Here is a 21,106-nt window from a genome sequence, read left to right as displayed (position 1 = left end):
GTCTAGTCAAGGCTATGGTTTTTCCTGTGGTCATGTATGGATGTGAAAGTTGGACTATGAAGAAAGCTGAGGGCCAAAGAATTGATGCTTTTGAACTGTGGTGTTGGAGAAGACTCTTGAGAGTCCCTTGGACTGCAAGGAGATCCAACCAGTCTATCCTAAAGGAGATCAGTCCTGAGTGTTCACTGGAAGGACTGATGCTAAAACTGAAACGCCAATACTTTGGCCACCTCATGAGAAGAGTTGACTCATTGGAAAAGACTCTAATGCTGGGAGGGATTGGGGGCAGGAGGAGAAGGGGATGACAGAGGATGAGATGGCTGGATGGCATTACCGACTCAATGGACATGAGTTTGGGTAAACTCCAGGAGTTGGTGATGGACAGGGAGGCTTGGCGTCCTGCGATTCATGGGGTTGCAAAGAGTCAGACACAACTGAGCGACTGAACTGAACTGAACTGAATCAGAAGGTTATGGGAACATTCCTTTCATGTGAAGTCTACATGAAAGTCCAATATGTGAAACAAAGACACACAGAGCTCCTCTGACTGGAGCTAGATAAGGTCCCAGAGCCCTAGTCCATGCTCTATAATGACTTCTCAGCAGCTCCTCAGAAGTCCTCAGGCTCTGCTGAACAGTTGGTAAACCACTGGGTTAAATCAGTGGTTCCTAATGTGTAGTCCCTGGACTGACAGCTATAGCATTTCTGGTAACTTCTTAGAAATGTGAATTCTTTGGCTCCACCCAAGAATGAATCAGAAATCCTGGAGATGAGGCTTAGCAAGCTGTGTTTTAGAATGTTCTCCAGGTAATTTTGACACTCATAAAGTTTGAGAACCATGTAATAGGAGGGCAGACCATCTGCCTTTGAGGACTTCCCTGGAACTGGACACAGAACAAGAGACTGGTTCCAAATAGGAAAAGGAATATGTCAAGGCTGTATATTGTCCCCCTGCTTATTTAACTTATATGCAGAGTACATCATGAGAAACGCTGGACTGGAAGAAACACAAGCTGGAATCAAGATTGCCGGGAGAAATATCAATAACCTCAGATATGCAGATGACACCACCCTTATGGCAGAAAGTGAAGAGGAACTAAAAAGCCTCTTGATGAAAGTGAAAGAGGAGAGTGAAAAAGTTGGCTTAAAGCTCAACATTCAGAAAACTAAGATCATGGCATCCAGTCCCATCACTTCATGGCAAATAGATGGGGAAACAAGTGGAAATAGTGTCAGACTTTATTTTTCTGGGCTCCAAAATCACTGCAGATGGTGACTGCAGCCATGAAATTAAAAGACGCTTACTCCTTGGAAGAAAAGTTATGACCAACCTAGATAGCATATTCAAAAGCAGAGACATTACTTTGCCGACTAAGGTCCATCTAGTCAAGGCTATGGTTTTTCCAGTAGCCATGTATGGATGTGAGAGTTGGACTGTGAAGGAGGCTGAGCGCCGAAGAATTGATGCTTTTGAACTGCGGTGTTGGAGAAGACTCCTGAGAGTCCCGTGGACTGCAAGGAGATCCAACCAGTCCATTCTGAAGGACGTCAGCCCTGGGATTTCTTTGGAGGGAATGATGCTAAAGCTGAAACTCCAGTACTCTGGCCACCTCATGCGAAGGGTTGACTCATTGGAAAAGACTTTGATGATGGGAGGGATTGGGGGCAGGAGGAGAAGGGGACGACCGAGGATGAGATGCCTGGATGGCATCACGGACTCAATGGACGTGAGTCTGAGTGAACTCCGGGAGATGGTGATGAACAGGGAGGCCTGGTGTGCTGCGATTCATGGGCTCGCAAAGAGTCAGACACGACTGAGCGACTGAACTGAACTGAACTGGTGGCTCAGTTGGTAAAGAACCCGCCTGCCAATGCAGGAGACATGGGTTCAATCCCTGATCCAGGAAGATTCCACATGCCTCAGAGGAACTAAGCCCATACACCACAGTGATTGAGCCTGTGCTCAGAGCCCAGGAGCTGCAACAAGAGAAGCTACTGCAATGAGAATCCTGAGCACCACAACTGGAGAGTAGCCCCTACTCGCCACAACTGGAGAAAATCCTGCACAGCTACAAAGATCCAGCACAGTCATAAATAAATAAATAAAATTTTTAAATAAAATAATTAGGAAAATTTTTTTAAAATAAACCTTCTCCAATACTTTGGCTACCTGATGCAAAGAGCTGACTCATTGGAAAACACCCTCCCTGATGCTGCAAAAGATTGAGGGCAGAAGGAGCAGGGGGTGACAGAAGATGAGATGGCTGGATGGCAACAATGAACATGAGTTTGAGCAAACTCCAGCAGACAGTGAAGGACAGGGAAACCTGGCATGCTACAGTTCATAAGGTCAAAAAGAATTGTACATGACTTAGCAACTGAACAACAACAACGAAGAACATTTGAGGTTGGGACTGGGGACACTGGGGCTTCCCAGGTGGCACTAGTGGTAAAGAATCCACCTATTAATGCAGGTGACCTAGGTTTTGATCCCTGGGTCAGGAAGATCCTCTGGAGAAGAAAATGGCAACCCAATCTATTATTCTTGCCTAGAGAATCCCATGACAGGCTACAGTCTATGGGGTCACAAAGAGTCGGACATAGCTGAAGCAACTTAGCACACACACTGGGGACATGATGGGATTTGGGAGCTGCCACTTGGAGTCTTTCTCTAAGACACCAGCAGAGGTGGATGAATGAGGCTGAAGCATCAGGAAAGTCCTGACCAACGCCAGCAGGTGTCAACATGTGCTCCAGTTACCAAGTCTATCTCCTGAATTCTTCTTGCAGTGACTCAGAAGAGATCAGAAGAGAGTGGGGATTTGCAGTAACCTAGTGCTCTGTGGGGCTTCCCTGATAGCTCAGCTGGTAAAGAATCCGCCTGCAATGCAGGAGACCCCAGCTCAACTCCTGGATCAGGAAAATCCCCTGGAAAAGGGATAGGCTACCCACTCCAGTATTCTTGGGCTTCCCTGGTGGCTCAGATGGTAAAGAATCCACCTGCAGTGCAGAAAACCTGGGTTCAATCCCTGGGTTGGGAAGATCCCCTGGAGGAAGACATGGCAACCCACTCTAGTATTCTTGCCTGGAGAATCCCAGTGGACAGAGAAGCCCGGTGGGCTAGAGTCTATGGAGTCACAAAGAGTCAGACACAACTGAGTGACTAAACACAGCAGAGTGCCTTGTAAAGAGAGTTTAAGAAAAAGAGGCGTCTAAGAGGCTGCATTGAAGTGACTGGTCAGGAAAGAACCAGACTCTCAATGAAAGTAACAGGCTCAGTGGACATGGGGGCATGAGAGAGGAGGGAATTAGGTGGCTTCATTAAGGGTGTGGGGTGAGGACGCGCCACGACTGACCTCAGTGATGAAACAATCCTGACTCAATATCCAAGAGATTTGGTTGTAATTCATGTATCACTGTTGAATTTGTATTTTTAAATGTTCAAACTTACATAGAAACAATATCTATAGACAAAAAAACAATAAAAGTTGTATTTATTCTGCATTTAAAAATATTGTAAGTTCTATCTTTTGTATATGTTGGTATAATGTAGTCTTCATCCTTCCTTGAAAAGGTCTGTACTTTACTTCTGGTGTCTATTTTTCCTTTTTGTGTATATTTTTGTGGTAAAATACACATAAAACTAACCATCTTAAACATTTTTGAGTATACAGTTCAGTTATATTTGCCTTTTTAATGCTGAAAAATGTCCTTTTTTCATGAAATAGTAGTAAAAACAGACTATAGTTGGCTGGGGGAGCTGAGTTTTCTGGAAAATTTTTTAAGTTAGTACTTTATTTTGAAATGCTACTGGACTGAAAAAACCAGAAATCTGTGACCCACTACCTTAAAGAGTTGGGATTTAGAGAGACAGAGAGTTCGGGGGTGGAAATAGGCAAGAATAGTCATACAGAGAGGAATATGCAGGGCATTTTTTTGAAAGGTATAGACCAGATTTGTCAAAATACAGTGCAATTAAGTTTTGATCCATTTTCAAATACTTAGTGTCTAGTGATATCCAGCTCATAATAGAAACTCAACACAGATTTGTTAACTGAGTGCAGTGAAAGTTCAAGTCAGAAGCAGAAGAGCCAGAAAATAAAGTGTGAACTTCATTTTATAAACCAGAGCTGCCACCGCAGATGTTTCTAGAATGTGTAACCAATGTGCTAAGCTATCAATCTTCTCCCTCCACATGGGAGCCAGGCAGGACCCAGGGAGTCTAGCCACCTCTAGCCTAGATGTGTTCTGGTATGCTATACAAACATGACAGTTGTCCATAGACACCATGAGTGGAAGTGGGTGGGAGGCAATGAGGCAGCCACTGAAGATAACTGAGCATTGGAGAGGCCATTGATGATAGCAGCATTTCCATGAAGACCATCAGGCTGGTGGGAGAGCACTAAGCACAGCCTAAGTTGGAAGCTAGAATCATTGGTAAAGAGAGTTCCAAGATATATATAACAAACATTAAATATCTCTCCAAATTTATTTCTTCTCCCCACTTCCTTTTTAACAAGACTCTGATTTTTCCATAGTATGGTGTACATGGAATTGACTTTACCCTCAGCTCCATGAATGAGCCCTGACTGGCTTAAATCAAACAGCACTTCTCTTCCCCCATCCCACAAAGACAGACACATATCCCAGGAAGAGCTTTCTTTCTTCTTTCTCTTTCCTTCTTTTCTTTCTGTCTTTCTAATGAGGACTTTTAAGGAAAAGTTTCTTACATTTCTGTTTGAAGTCGGCATGGGAAACAGGTCACTCTAAGGGGTTGGCAGCCATCTTTGCACCATGAGGGAAGAGCTTGTCTGAGAAAGGAGTTGATGGAGCAGAGAAATGGAGAAAGGGAAACTTGGTCCAGATCTCAGTACTTTTAAGCCACAGAGGAAGGCTTACCTGAAGCCCTGCCCTGGACCCTGAGTTTTAAATTCCCATGTCTGCTTAAGCCAGTTTGGGTCTTGTTCTCTTTCATTTGCCACTGAAAAACTATGGATGCACAAGGCTAAAGTGATCCTCAGAGTAAGAGAGGAGAAAGTGGGCATTTGGGGCAATCAAGCACTCTGAAGAAGGAGTGACTGTTTAAGGACAAGACAAGAGAGGTCGGTCAAGGAGGCTATGCTGAAGTGACTGGTCATGAAGGGACCAGGTGGCACTGGGCTGGAAAAGGAGGGCTGGATCTAGCTTTAACATGAAAAGAAGAGGTGCACACCTGAATGGTTTCTGTCCTGGCTTCTACTTTAACACTACAACCTTCCCCTCAGGGATAACCAAGTCCACAGGATCCTTCCCCCTCTAACCTCCAAGGGAAATGATGCAACCAGTCACTAGACAGTAGCTGGTTTAGCCATGGAAAAGAGAAAGGGTTGTTGCAGCAGGTTCAGGGATTTAAAGAGGAGGATTAAAAAGAAATGAGGGAAGGGGAGTTTGTGATAGGAGGTGGGGGGAGAAAACTGCTAAAGAAAGAAGAAACCCAGAGAATAAGAGAATAGCATAACACATTGCTCTTAATAAAGCAATGGGCCCAGGACCAAACAGATATACCAATTCCCAAATCTGAAGCATCACTTACCAGCTGTCTTAATTCACCTCTCTAAGTGTCCCTTTCCTGTCTATAAATGAGCTTGAAAATTCCACCTTTAGTTGACCGCGAGGCTCCAAAAATACCATATAAGGAAGCCCCTAGCAGAGAAGGGTGAGCATTCATTACTCCTGGTTGTCGCATAGAATATAATGAATGAACAGCAGGAAGACAGGAGAGGAAGAGAGGAAAATGCTGCTTTACTTAAATTCTGACCCTCCTCTATAGCAAGGAGCCAGGGTTCACTCAGTACAGAAGCAGCACTTGAGGAAGTGAAAAGAAAGGATGACACTCAAAGAGATGGCTTCTGAAAAATGCCGACGTTTGCTTCCTTTTCTCTGCGTTGTGCTTGTTTCTCACGGAACCACTTAGTAAACCGAACTGAATTGGACTGACAATACTTGAGAATTTTCAACATACCGGGGGGGGGGGGGGGGGGGGGGACACTTGAACAACGTATCATAACAAATCAAAACTTCCCCGAAGCTTGATTTCATGTGGCAAAGTGTGGCGCCACTTCCAGCCTAATCTGGGCTAGCTGGGGCCTGCAGGACGTCCCGGATTAGAGCGCCCGGGGCCTCACGCACTGCCCCCCAGGCTGGGATGAGCTGGAGGCCGCAATCTTGAAGGCGCTTTTTTTTTTGTTCACCCCTGAATTCTCTATCACTAGAGCCTGCCTGGCAAATAGCTCGGGGTTTGGCGGGGTCCGGCGGGGGGGCGGAGGTTGCAGGGGGCGGGGGGTGGGGCGTGGCGGAAAGCAAATGTGAGAAACAAAGAGACCAGGCGGAAAGCCCTGGAGACCAGGAAGGAGAGATGGGATTCTGATTTGGCAGTGGCACCTGCTACCCGCTACTAGGAAATCATAGGACTGTTCTCGTATTTATAAGGCACTTTATTGGTAAGAACCATCAGTCATCTCTAAAAGGTGCACTAGCGCTCCGCCTGTATTATCCCCTCTAATCTTCTCAGCATCTTCTAAGGCGTCTTACTGTCACCATTTTTGTAAGGTCACACCGTCGGGGAGCCCAGCTTTGCCCCCAGGCCGCCACGCTCGGGCGGGGAGGTGGCCGAGGCCTCAGGGAGCCGCGGAGGACCGCCGGGGCGGGGCATACGCGCAGGTTACTGCACCCTCACGACGGGGCAGGCTCAGCCGGCCTGTCACACCCAACAGCCAGCACCCCAGCTCTTTCTGCCAGAGATCCCGCAGCGGTGCGCGGGCGGCCCAAAAGCTCCACTGTCGCCCCCTCCTCGCTGTGCATCCCCGCACCGCCCGCAGCCCGGAGGAAGTCCATTCCGCCGCCGCCGCCCTGCACGCCCGAAGTGCGCCCACCGCCCTGGAGGGGGTAGGGGGCTCCGCCGCCGTCATGTTGCCCGTCGCCTACGCGGTTCTGGCGGGGTTGTTGATGCTCCCGCTGCTGGTGAACCTCTGCTGCCCTTACTTCTTCCAGGACTTGCGCTACTTCCTGCGGGTAGCCGGCGTGGCCCAGCGGGCGCGCAGCAATGGAAAGCGCCGGCCAGTGCGCACCATTCTCTACGCCTTTCTGGAGAAAGTGCAGCAGACTCCACACAAGCCTTTCGTGCTCTTCCGCGACGAGACGCTCACCTACGCGCAGGTGGACCGACGCAGCAACCAAGTGGCTCGGGCGCTGCGCGACCACCTCGGCCTGCGGCAGGGAGACTGCGTGGCAATTTTCATGGGCAATGAACCAGCTTACATATGGCTGTGGCTGGGACTGATCAAGCTGGGCTGCGCCATGGCGTGCCTCAACTACAACATCCGCGGCAAGTCCCTGTTGCACTGCTTTCAGTGCTCTGGGGCGAAGGTTCTACTGGTCTCACCAGGTGAGCCTGGGGACCACCTCACCCTGGCACTGGGCTCCTTCTCTTCTTGGCAGCCTGGCATAGGGGTTGCGGGGAACGAGGGTTCAGATCGGAACTAGAGATGTAGAGAGAGGGGATGGCAACTCTTTCTCCAAATGCTAATTAGTGGTCATTAGAACCTTCCGTTGTAGAAGCTGATCAAGCCAGATACTATGGGAATCACCGTACATACAGTGTTGCTGGTAATACTTACAACACATAGGGCTGACTTTGTAGATGAGACCAGTCAGGCCAGAGAGGTGAAGCTTTATGTCCCAGATCACAGAATTGGGAGGAGGAGATTAACTAGATCTGTCTACCTCCGGAATTCAAGTTCCTAGCTGGCGCTGACAATATCTGCATTAAAATACAGCGGGTCTAGAGTGTGAAGTCCAGAGGATCCAGAGACTGTTCCCTCTGCTCCCTGATTGACTGTATAATCCTGGGAAAGTCCCTTTCCCTCTCCGTGTCTTGGTTTCCTCCTCTCTAATGGTCTTCAAGGCTGCTTCCAGCTCTCAAATTCTGTTAGCCTCCCTGGATTCTCACTGCAGAAAGAGAGAATCCACCTGATCCCCAAGAAGACTTTGATCCCCTGCTGCAAGCCCTAGTGAGCCCTCATGACGTTTATAGCGACAGTGACCTTTGGTTCTGTAGTTGCCTTCTGCAGCTTTTCAACAAGACTTAAAATGGTAACTTCATGCTCCAGTGGTGACCAGGTCAGGAAGAATCCAAGAATCTGTTACCCAAAGGACTGACTGGGTTTCCTATCCCAGGAAGCTTGTCCCTACACTTGAATAAGGACCAGGATTGCTTTTCACTCTCTCAGTAAGAGGAGGCCTAAACAGGTGTGGGCTAAAAGATGTGGAGAAATAGGGAGCCAGGAAGTCTCACCTTTCTGGAATGTCTTTCTTTCTGTGCCAAGCTCTATACTGGATGCTTTTATTACCCTGAGAATTAATATATCGTTACTCCCTGTCACACAGCTGAAGAAACTGAGGCTTAAAATTCCAGCCTAGGTCTGTCTAGTTTCAGAGCTCATGACTCTCCCTACACCATGCTACCTTTCTCTTCACAAATGAAAAGTGTTAGAGCTGGAACAGACTAAGCATCCATCTTTTCTCCGCCTTCATTTCATAGTTGAGGACTCTGAAGTACGCTAAGGAGTTTGCCTAGTTACAGTAAGTCAACATGTCTATTCATTTTGGGAAGCCAGGAAACTACACACCTGTTCCATCAGACATAAAATAAATAATCCAAAAAGAAATGAAGGCTTTGTATAAAAGCTGAAAAGCAAAGAGGTAATTTTAAAGGCATAATCTGAGGTCTTTCCACATGACATAGTGGTAAAGAATCCGCCTGCCAATGCTGGAGAGGCAAGAGATTCAGGTTTAACTCCTGAGTTGGGAAGATACCCTGGAGAAGAGCATGGCTACCCACTCCAGTATTCTTGTCTAGAGAACCCCATGGACAGAGGAGCCTGGTGGGCTACAGTCTATAGGGTCACAAGGAGTTGAACACAACTGAGTGCCTGAGCATGCGCGCGCACGCGCGCGCGCGCGCGCACACACACACACACACACACACACACACACACATATTATTTGAAAGGGATAGCCTTTTGAAGAAAATTCCCAACAATTTCTAGTTGCCTGGGAAGAGAGACAACTTCACTATTTAGTAACTGGAAGACTCTCTTAAACCTATTTACCAGTTGATTCAGAGGAAAGTTATTAACACAGTGATCTGGGTACCACTTCAGGAGTCATTTAAGTACTTTTTACCTGCATATTATCCCAGGTCCCCTAGTGAGGGAGTCCAGGCCTGGGAGTTTTGTTGACAAAGAAGCTTCGATTTAAATGACTATACCGGAGTTTGGTTCTGTAATCAAATCAGAAATACAACCAGATATCTCCCTTTATGCCCAGGCAACAGTCTTCTGTCACTGAGTATTATGTGGTCAGCATACATAGATAGTGTAATGAAATTCCAACATTCAGGTCAAATTTGAATGACTTTCCAGGGGACCTACAGCACTCTGACAGTAAACTGACCTTTGAGAGAGGCCACACATTTGAAAACCATTCTGTTTTTCCAAAGCACTGAGAGACCATTACACCACATGCAGAATTGCACTCTGATCCAAAACAGTTACTGTCATGGGGGTAACAGAGTCCAAAGTTGCATGCTGATTAGTAAATGTGCCCATGTGCAAATGTGTTGAATGGACTGATTCTTCAAATTCTTTAAAGTTGGAAAGAATCTTAGAGATATCCTAAGATTAACAAGTGTGTTATATAACAAGTGTGTTGTTTATATAACTCTTAACAAGTGTGTTATACTGCAGTAAAAAGTTTAGAAGAGTCACTTTAATGAGTGGAAGAATCACCTGGGGAGCTCATTTTAAAAAACAATTTCCTGAGCCTCATCCCCAAAAAAACATTGATTCAGCAGGACCGTGGGGGAGGCAGGAAAGTATATTTTTATAGCTAGCCCCATCCCACTCCTAGATGATTTGGAAGCAGATCATCTAAGGAATAGGCTTTGAGTCTGGTAATTCCCACTTTGTTTAATAGTTGTTTGTTTAAAGTTGAATGAACGAAGGCCCAGAGGAGTGATATCAATTGCCCAGGGTCAGAGAGAGCTGGAGACAGAACCTAATTATTTTTGTCTCACTTCTAGGATGTTTTTTTATATTCTATTATGCCATCTAAACATGGGACATAAAGATAAGAAGTTTTACAAATGTTGGAGGGGTAACAATTCAACAGGGTTTGATTCTTCACTTCAAACTTCAACCTCAGAGCACATGGGTTTCTTGAGTTTCAACTGTGTCAAATTCTGGAGTGTATGCAAAGGACTGGCACAGTGGTGTTTATGATGAAGATTGATCCCCTTGTCATGAATCTGGGGGACTCTTCACAAAGTTTAACAGGGCTCAATCCTGTCAGGCATTTCAGTGCCCAATTTTTTTCATCAGAACTTACTATACTTAGAGAAAGCCAAAGACTCACAACACCTCCCTGCATCAATCAGAAACACCCATCTCCCGGAGAACAGGATTTTCTCTGTGTGGTGCATTTCAGGATCCTTATCCGTAGAAGGCTCTAATGTAAGTAATCACATGGTAAAATTACCTTCAGCTATTGGAACCTCCATCAGTGTTGTAGTTGATAGAAACCAATTTGTTGGGCCAGTATTTTTTTCAAGCAGTTTCCCAAAACAGGTAAGACAGGAAGCCATATTTAATTTCATACAACATAGAATATTTTTTTTTAAAAAAAGAGTCCCCCAAATAGTGAATTTGCTTTGTTTCCATTTATGCTAACATTAAGATTGTTACTAACCTAGCTCTTCTCCTGGAAGGATAACTCCTTCATTAGCTCACTGGCCAGGTCTACCTTGCATGGCTCAACCAATGATGCGCAGCACCCCCAGTATTGATACTCCTCTTGTATAAGGCTTTAGTAACAAAGATGGGCTTCCCAGGTGGCGCTAGTGGTAAGGAGCCCACCTGCCAATGCAGGTAGACATAAGAGACCTAGGTTTGATTCCTGAGTTGGAAAGATCCCTTGGAGAAGGACACAGAAACCCGCTCCAGTATTGTCTGAAGAATCCCTTGGACAGAAGAGCCTGGCAGGCTGCAGTCTATAGGGGCACACAGAGTTGGAGATGACTGAAGCGATTTAGCACCAAGCAACAATTAAAGATACTTTGTGTTTCAAGATTGAGATCCAGAGAGGTTATAAAATGTTCCCAATTATCTTTGACCTGGTCTTTCAGGGTTGTAAAATATAAAATTTGACCTCCAATGTGATAAGATAAAATGTTTCCAATAGCTTTCAAAAGTATTGCATCACTGAAAGTTCTAAAAGAGGAGAACATTCTAAAACTAGTGTCAGGACCAAAGAGAACCCTTGTCAAATAAACTTTTGAGGTTAGATGCAGAAAAGCAGATGGTATAACAATTTGATATCATATCAAAAAACATTTCCCACAAGGTACAAGCTAGTTGCCCTGGTGGGAGGCAGAGAGAGAAAGCTAAATTAGTTTAAGGATCTTACAGTCCCGTTGAAGAACAGAACTAAGTCGCATGTGATTGGAATGATGCGGAGAATGTGATAAGTATACTGGGAGGGCTTCAGAATGCTCTAGAGGAAAAAGAAGAGATGAATGTTTCTTGGGGGCATTGATAACAGAGCTGCTGCTGCTGCTAAGTTGCTTCAGTCATGACTGACTCTGTGTGACCCCATGAACAGCAGCCCCATCAGGCTCCTCTGCCCTAAGGGACTCTCCAGGCAAGAATACTGGAGTGGGTTGCCACTTCCTTCTCCATGACAACAGAGCTAGGCAAGTGCAATTGGGGAGCAGGAATTCTAGGCAGGAGGAGCCCAGAGGCATTTTTCCTCAGGTCTCCAACTCACTCCAGTATTCTGGAGACCACAGGGTCGCAAGAGTAAGACATGATTTAGTGACTAAACCACCACCAACACAATGAGTTGCTTTATTAAAGAGTTTTACTATGTAAGGACTACAGCAGGCTGGACTTAAATGTTAGTCATTTTTAAACTGTTTACTGAGGAAACTACTGTAGAGAAAATAGGACTCAGAAAACCCAAGGAATGGCCAACAGTGGTGGCCTCACACTCATGAAAGGAGATAATTTTCTAGTGCAAACTTCAGTCAAGAATCAGGGCATAGATACAGCCTGTCTCCATTCCTCTTCTGGGCTGCTCAAGGAGTAACTTAGGTGTGTTGCAACTTAGGTGTGTTGCTTCAATGTTCTTTGTCTCAACAGCTTACAGTTCTCTCATATATCTCCGAATAATGCCTTAGTAATACCTAGCACATAGTCGTCACTCAGTAAATATTTGCGGCATTAATCAGTTCAGTTCAGTCACTCAGTCGTGTCCAACTCTTTGTGACCAGATGGACTGCAGTGCGCCAGGCCTCCTTGTCCATCGCCAACTCCCGGAGTTTACTCAAACTCATGTCCATTGAGTCAGTGATGCCATCCAACCGTCTCATCCTCTGTTGTCCACTTCTCCTCCTGCCTTCTGTCTTGCCCAGCATCAGGGGCTTTTCCAATGAGTCAGTTCTTCGCATCAGGTGCCCGAAATATTGGAGTTTCAGCTTCAGCATCAGTCCTTCCAGTGAACACCCAGGACTGATCTTCTTTAGGATGGACTGGTTGGATCTCCTTGCAGTCCAAGGGACTCTCAAGAGTCTTCTCCAACACCACAGTTCAAAAGCATCAATTCTTCAGCATTCAGCTTTCTTTATAGTCCAACTCTCACATCCATACATGACTATTGGAAAAACCATAGCTTTGACTAGACAGACCTTTGTTGGTGGCAATAGTAAGTTCCATTTTTAAAAAAAAGTTCCATTATTTTGGTTAGTTGTAACAAGCTTTCTTCTTTGAAGTTTAAGAACTATTGGGATGGTCATGAGGGCATGAAAAAAAAATGATATTAAAACAGTCAAATATATCCTGATCTGAGAAAATCCATTTAGACCCAATCTGCCCCAGGCCCATCCTCTCCCTACCACAGACTTAAAAAAAATTTTTTTTAATATAAATTTATTTTAATTGGAGGCTAATTACTTTACAATATTATATTGGTTTTGCCATACATTGACATGAATCCGCCACAGGTTTTTTTTTAACTTTTTATTTTATATTGGGATATAGCCAGTGGGCTGCCATCTATGGGGTCGCACAGAGTCGGACATGACTGAAGTGACTTAGCAGCAGCACCAAGCAATGTTGTGATAGTTTCAGGTGAACAGCAAAGGGATTCAGCCATACATGTACATGCATCCATTCTCCCCAAACCCCCCTCCCATCCAGGCTGCCACATAACATTGAGTGGACTTCCCTGTGCTAGTAAGTCCTTGTTGGTTATACACTTTAAATACAGCAGTGTGTTCGTGCCCATCCCAAACTCAAACTATCCCTTCTCTCCATCCTTCCCCTCCGCCCCGGCAACCATAAGTTCATTTTCTAAGTCTGTGAGTCTGTTTCTGCTCTATAAGTAAGTTCATTTGTATCATCTTTTTAGATTCCACATATGAGGGATGTCACAATATTTCTCCTCTGACTTAACTTCACTCAGTATGATGCTCTCTAGGTCCATCTATGTGGCTGCAAATAGCATCATTTTGTTCTTTTTTATATCACAGACTTATTTTGCCTCCCAGTTTTCTTCTGGCAGAGGGCTACAGGAGAGACTCTCTCTCCAGGACTCACTGCCAGAGAGGGAGCTGGTGATGGGCACAGAATGGGCTGCTGGGGAGAGTCTGTGCCCAGGATGGAACAGCACAGAAACCCATACAACAAATGAGGAAGGTATTCAAGAGCTAGGATCCCAGCCAAGTAGCCCAAGGTCTGAAGACAGCTCGCTTAAAGACAGTCTGTAAAATTTTTCTTCTTGACCTGCTCATAACTAAAGCTTGCAAGGGAGGACAATTGTACATCTCCATTCAAAAACAAACCAGCACATTGCTGGCATGTATGAGAATGTTTATCAGTTTATTTTCTTTAGCAATAAGAACAGAGTGAAGGGGTAAAGACAAAATAAATTCTAAATCCTCAGTGAATGTTATTGAATTAAGGAAGAAGGATAGAGTTCAAATTATACTGCATACTGAATGTAAGCAGTCAGTGTTTGAAAAAGACCTCCCACAGCCTCTGAGAAACCGGGAAGTACACAGGTGGTAGATAGGTGACTTGTTTGCTTATGGATATCAAATGATTATATAGGGCCTGGTATGATCTGGTAATCTCTGACAAGGAATTACCTTTGATTCTAGGGCTAGTTAGAAAGCAAGATACTTTGACCAAGAACTTTAACTGAGAGAAGTGAAAAATAATGTTAAGAAATTATGTAACTATATAAATATGAGATGAGTGTGTATCTCCCTGCTAAAAATTTCTTTACTCTTGAGGGACTTAGCCTTGATTAAACGTCTTTCTGACCTCAGGGTGATTTGCATTGTGGAGGGAAGGTGAGGGTATGCGAAAACTGAAAGTGTCAGTCATTCAGTTGTGTCTCTTTGAGAACTCATGGGCTGTAGCCCCATAGGCTGTAGCCTGTCAGGCTCCTCTGTCTTTGGGACTTCCCAGGCAAGAATACCAGAGTGGGTTGCCATGCCCTCCTCCAGGGGATCTTCCTGACCTAGGGATTAAACCCAGGTCTCCTGCATTACAAAAAGATTCTTTACCGTCTGAGCCACCAAGCAAGCCCTGGGGGAGGTTATGTTTGGAGGGTGTTCTATGACATTGTATTGATGTACAGACCATATGCTAGATTATTCATTACTATAATTCCAAACTGCCAATAACAGAAATGAGAAATCACAGTTACAAACTGTATTTTTTAAACATTGAGATCTCCATGATCTCTGTTAGAACCAGTTTGTTTCAGTTGCCTTTCTTACTGAAGGAAAGTCTTCAATCCTGATTTGGTCATCTGCAAATCAGTTCACATCATCCTGAAATTCTGATCAAAACCATTTCTTTTCACTGCCTTCTTTTCAAATCTTACTTTATTGGTAAACATTTCTGGGGTGCTTTATGTAACTAACTTGGTTAGTTACTTGCTCCATGAGGCAATCTAATAGCAAAACAAGCTACTAGATTGAATGCTTTTCCTATTTAAAAGCAGTGGGTTTAGCCAGTAGCATTTTGCCACTTTGGTGATGAAGATTGATTCAGCTCACTACCCACGCTGTCTCGCTGCTTTCAAGGAATGGGCCTGTGTCCTCAGAAATTTATCTTCTGACCTTCTTTAAATAAAAAGTAAATGGGAGAGGAAACTTCATATGCTAACCTGATTTTTTTCTTTTCTATGCAATGGATCTTAAGGAGTGCAGATTTTGTAATCAGTTGATTTTCCATCATCCAAATGTGTACTGCTTTCTCTGAGATTCTATAAGTGAAAATGAAAGTGTTAGGCACTCAATTGTGTCTGACTCTTGTCTCCTACATTACAAGCAGATTCTTTATCATCTGAGCCACCAAGGGGGCTCTCTGGGGTTCTACACCCATCCATGATTTCAGCTCAGGCTAATGAAGAAAGGACAGATCTACTGTACACCCTTCAGGTGCAGGCAACTTTCTGTGAATACTATTTCTCATACCCATGCTTTTCGTAAAACTTGAGGTTATTCTCTTCATCAGAAAGACAAAGAGATGATCCATATTACTATTGAAAGGCAGATCCAAATGCTTTCACGAGCACTGAGCATGTCAGGTAGACAATGTCTTCCAAAATTTCAAGGTCCTTTACCGAAACTTGAACTTGAATCACTAGTACAAGAAAGTGGTAATCCTTGAAGCCCAATATAATTCTTTTCATTTTGTTTGTAATGATCCATATAGAGACTCACTGACCTTCTGTCCTCATTTGTAGAAACAAGGTTACCATCGTCTATAACACAGGATTGTTGGGAAAATTATGTGAGGTGATGTATGTAAAGCTACTATACAAACTGTCCTCCACAAAAGAAATTTGTAAATTTTTAATCAGTAAGAATGAAAGGTGTGGTGGATGCTGTGATGCGCTGCCCAATTCCCCACTCCAGCACTGAGGTACTCCTTCCTCTGCTGCTGGAGGCATTGGCAACTGCCAGCTGTCAGCCTAGGACCATTCCAGGACTTGCCGTTGGTTGAAGAAAGCCACTTTGCCCAAGGTGCATCCAGTGACTGGTTGGTGGGCAGGCACAGAGGAAGAACCCATTTTGTTTCATTTGGGACAGCCTGAAGGGCCATCCCGGGCCCAGAGTCCCCGTAGGATCAATTGAGGGAGGCCACTGCACGGCTGCATCGAAGCACAATCTCTTTTTCCATCCAGTCTACCTCCATTGCAGCCCCGCAGGCATCATTCCCAAGAGGACCCCTACACAAAGGTCTCAGAATTCCAGGGAGCTCAACCTGTGTCAAGTAGAATTATTTGATCTTATGTGTCCTTGTTGATTGCCGCATCTATCTTAAGTGGGTTTCCCTGGTGACTCAGATGGTAAAGAATCTGCCTGCAATGCAGGAGACTCAGGTTTGATCCCTGGGTTGGGAAGATTCCCTGGAGAAGGGAATGGCTACCCACTCCAGTGTGCTTGCTTGGGAAATTCCATAGCCAGAGGAGCCTGGTGGGCTACAGTCCATGGGCACAGAAAGACACAACAATATGGGCACATGGACACAACTGAACAACTGACACTTTCACTTTTCTCTTAGTCTTCACTAAGCAGATTTATAGTAATAATTACCCAAAAAATTCCTGTGTGAAGCGGAAAACATGGGGGCCAGTCCTATTTATAACAGATTTAAGAAAAGACATTAAATATTAAATATACAGTTAATGAGTTACATTCACATCCAGAATTTCCCTTCCAATCTCAGTTTATATATGTATGTATAGATGTATTTATATAAATATTGCATCTTTAGTTTAAAGGGGAAATGTCTGCTACCATAGGACATATGTTGTTCAGTCTTTAAGTTGTGTCTGACTCTTTGGCACCCCATGGACTGCAGTACACCAGGCTTCCCTGTCCTTCACTATCTCCCTGAGTTTGTTCAAACTCATGCCCATTGAATCCGTGATGCCATCCAACCATCTCATCCTCTGACGCCCCCTTCTCCTCCTGCCTCCAGTCTTTTCCAGCATCAGGGACTTATCAGGTAGGTAAAGTAAAGGTCAGTATAGGACATGTGAGGTATGCCTTGATATGATTGGGAGCCACTGGAACCTCAAGTCAATATCCAAACGTAAATTCTACACCAACAGCCCAGAGGTCAGATAAAGAAACTGTGCTGGGCAGGGGCAATGGCCTTCCCTTCAGATAAGATGACCTCTGTGAAAGGTCAGGGATTATAAACCAAAAGCAGGCAGAGGGCCAAGTGGAAACATGAGGGAACGGAAGCCCCAGTTATCCAAATTAGTTCAACTGTGATCAAGCATGATACCTGCTTAATTGCATTTCCTTTTACCTTTATTATTCTGTTGTTGTTGTTCAGTCACTAAGTTGTTACATGGACTGAAGCATACCAGGCCGCCCCGACCCTCACTATCTCCTGGAGTTTGTCCAAGTTCATGTCCATTGAATCAGGTGATGCTATCCAACCATCTCATCCTCTGCTGCCCTCTTCTCCTTTTGCCTTCAATCTTTTCCAGCATCAGGGTCTTTTCCAATGAGTTGGCTGTTTATTTTATTATTATTATTATTATTATTTTATATAATAATTATAAATTATATAAGAAACTACTAATTTTGGATATATCACTAATGCCTGCATACATCTACTTTCAAAAAATTACAGAAAAAATTAAAGTCCCTTTTGACTTATAATTTTTCTGTCATCAAGACTTAACAAATCTTGTCTGTTCTACCTCCCAAACATCTCTTAAATGCGTCTACTTCTCTCTAGGCTCTGTGGCTACCTTAATGCAAAGTTTGATCTACCAAATGGCCTCCCTACCTCTGGTCCTTGCCTTCTCCAACCCATGTACCTGATGTAAGCCAGAGACCTGGTCCCCACCTACATCCAGTTTCTTCTTCCAACATTTTTCCCTCTCATTCTACGTTGCAGTCAGCTTTAGCCTCTTTGAGCTGCTCTGGCAACCTGCTGTTTGCCTCTGGGCTTCCCTGGTGGCTCAGACAAGGAATCTGTCTGCAGCACAGGAGACCCAGTTTCGATTCCTGGGTCAGAAAGATCCCCTGGAGAAGGGAATGACTATCCACTCCAGTATTCTTGCCTGGGGAATCCCATGACAGAGGAGGCTGACAGGCTATAGTCCATTGGGGTCACAAAGAGTCAGACTCGACTGAGTGACTAATGCTCACTTGTTTGCCTGTGGGTCTTTACATAAGCTGTCCCTTGGCTACAAACAGGCTCAGTCCATCTCAGTGGGTCTTCATCTTGCCAACTCCTACTTACCCTTCAGGTCTCAGTTGAGATAACACTTCCTCTGGGTTGTTTTCGTGCCCCTCCTCCGTGCTTCCAAAACACCACCTATGACACCTTATTTTAATGGATTATTCCTTGATTCCTCCCCCTTAGACCTGGGCTCTGTGAAAACAGCATCTGCTGTACACACTGTTGCTTCCAGTGCTGAGAACCGTGCACACAGGAAACACACTTTAAATAGATGTCAAATAACTGTTGGGAGAGAGAGAGGAGAGGAATAAGAAATAATCCAGGTAATTTATGAACACACTATTTAACTAAATAGGCTCAGTCTCGGGTAGAAGAGAAGGAGGGAGAGAGATTTCATAATTCTTTAAGTAGCAATAGTAGTTTTGTTTTGTTTTTAATTTACTTTCATGTCCTTTACTTGGAGGTAAGACATACCTCTATCACAGAAATGATTTAATTTTGCATTTGTCTGGAGATTTATCAACTCACAGTATTGCAATATCTAAATCCTTGAAAGTCAACACATTCGCTTATTCCTCTGTCTCTTCCCCAGTGACTAATACAATACTTTGTGTAGATTCTTTCAGCTGTAAACACTTGTTAAGCACTTATGGCAGGGCCAAGATGCTCAAGTTATAATCCCTTCACCTCAAAGTTTTCACTGCCAAATAGAGGAGAAAAAGAAGTGAAGCGTGTCACACTACATACTAAACACACTGCTAACCATATAATGCAAACTCCTGTGGGAGGACCACAGAGTTAAAAGCAATGAGACTGTTTTGAAAGATGAACAGAAGTTTTTCCAGTGACCAGGGGCTGGGGGCAGGACGGCGTTCCAAGCAGATGAAACCACCTGGACAAAGGTGGTAAGATGTGAGAATTATGGCTCCATTCACTTCAGATAAATCAGTGTGGTTAGAGGAAAGGGGACAAGGGTAGTTAAGAAGATGACATCAGAAAAATTGGGGTGAGGGATGTAGGCTGAGAAGAACCTTAGAACCATCCACTGCATTAGAAAGATTCTATCACAAGGGATAAGCAACCACTGAAGGATTTTAAACAAGGCAGGAACAAGAAGTCGGGCAGTGGTGTCACTGATACTGGAAGCAGGGAGAGGTTAGAGGCAAGATCGGTCAGGAAGCTATTGTGACAATTTCGGTAGGAAATAATGAGAATCTGAACCACGGCACTGGCAAGGGACCTTAGCAAGCCAGTTACTGTTTTTACAACAGTAATATTTCTGATGATCTTCTCGAAATACTGAAGAACTAAAGAGCAACCATTCAAAATGAAAGAGGAGAAGAGAGCATCAAAAGGAATAAGCTGATCTGATGGAGGTTAAAAAAGAACTGAGACAAATAGTACATTAAGGAATGATAGCCAGTAGACACTCCAGGAGAAAACTGTTCAAGAAAGGAAAGATGATTATAGTGTGTTACTTGGCTCTACAGTCATATTTGAAATAATTACATTGTCATGATCTTGTCAATCCTGATTATTTGTTCTAGAATCTAGAGTCAACACATAGACAAAGCTAGAAAGACAGAATTATAGTCTGAGAATAGATAAAAAATACCATTAACTCTGACAACATAAAGTGAAAATAATAACTGTTGGGGGTGAACAAGGGGGGAATGGGGGTGGGTTTCAAAAATGGTAAGTCACGAGGTACCAGGAAAAGTATGTAATTTGGTGATGAAGAACTGACTGCTAGAAGAAAAGCTAAAAAAAAAACCCTAAAAGTCCCTGCCTCCAGGCAGCAGGTTTATTTGTGAGATAAGGGCGTACTGACTTGTATTATAAACTCTTTGGTACTATTTCATTTATATTTATCAGGTGCATGACTGCTTTGGTTAAAAAACTTTTCAACTTTTTAAATGCATCTATCCAGATGCAATCTCATGTCTTGATGGAGACATCATACGTAAATATCTGAAAAACAAAGCTTGAAATATGAATCAGATATAGCCTCCCTAAGGTAATTCCCTGGGATATTGAGTCACCTTCCTATTAAGAATAAGCCTATTCACTTCAGTTATCACAATTCAAGACAAAGAAGCTTAAAGAGCATCTCATCTTATGATTTAAAATTTAAAATAAAAATTTTAAATGGTATAAAAATTCAAGTAACAAGCCAGAAATGTGGTTTACACATTACATCAATGCCTTTAAAATGTTTTACTTTGACCCCTATGAAAACTACATTTGTGTGTAGCTCAGCACTCACACACTCACATAGCTGAAACTCAAAAAAAAAAAAAAAAAACTTACCTCTTCCTATGTATGATATACTTTCTATTTTATTTTTTAGAATAATCATCACTTTAAATGATTTTAACAATCCACTGCTGTATTGTGACTCAGAGTTTGAAAAACATGCTAATCAGTCCTTTTTTTCTTAGGTCGGATAATGTGCTTATGAAATTTGGAGCTTATGTCTCAGATCAGCTGAACCTTCCTAGTAGAACTACTTGTTGCTGATATTTTTAAAATGTGTTACATAAAGTTAGCTTCTATTATCCTTTTAGTAGCATGGTTCCCTTCTTTTCATTTCTCTTTTTCCTTAAAATTTTCTTTTTTTAAAATCTCTGGTCCTGTGGGGCATACATTGGGAATAACTAAATTCATTTCTGGAGTGTTTTGAGATATATATATATCAGATATGCATATAAGTCATACACATATAATCTTGGTTTTTACCCTTATGTGGTTTGTTTGCACTTGCCATGTAATATACAGATTTCAAT

At 43.7% G+C, this 21,106-nt stretch overlaps 1 protein-coding gene across 1 annotated transcript in view; it reads left to right on the top strand.

The window, feature by feature from the left end:
- The first annotated feature begins 6,945 nt into the window (after nt 1–6,945).
- SLC27A2 (solute carrier family 27 member 2) overlaps nt 6,946–21,106 on the top strand; it is a 52,878-nt gene continuing 38,717 nt past the window's right edge. Inside the window, exon 1 of the mRNA XM_052647053.1 lies at nt 6,946–7,423. Coding sequence (XP_052503013.1) covers nt 6,946–7,423 — 478 coding nt within the window. The remainder of the gene's footprint in view (nt 7,424–21,106) is intronic.

This window comes from Budorcas taxicolor, chromosome 10 (genome assembly GCF_023091745.1).
Source record: "Budorcas taxicolor isolate Tak-1 chromosome 10, Takin1.1, whole genome shotgun sequence".
NCBI lineage: Eukaryota > Metazoa > Chordata > Mammalia > Artiodactyla > Bovidae > Budorcas > Budorcas taxicolor.
This window is presented reverse-complemented; position numbering and strand designations above follow the sequence as displayed.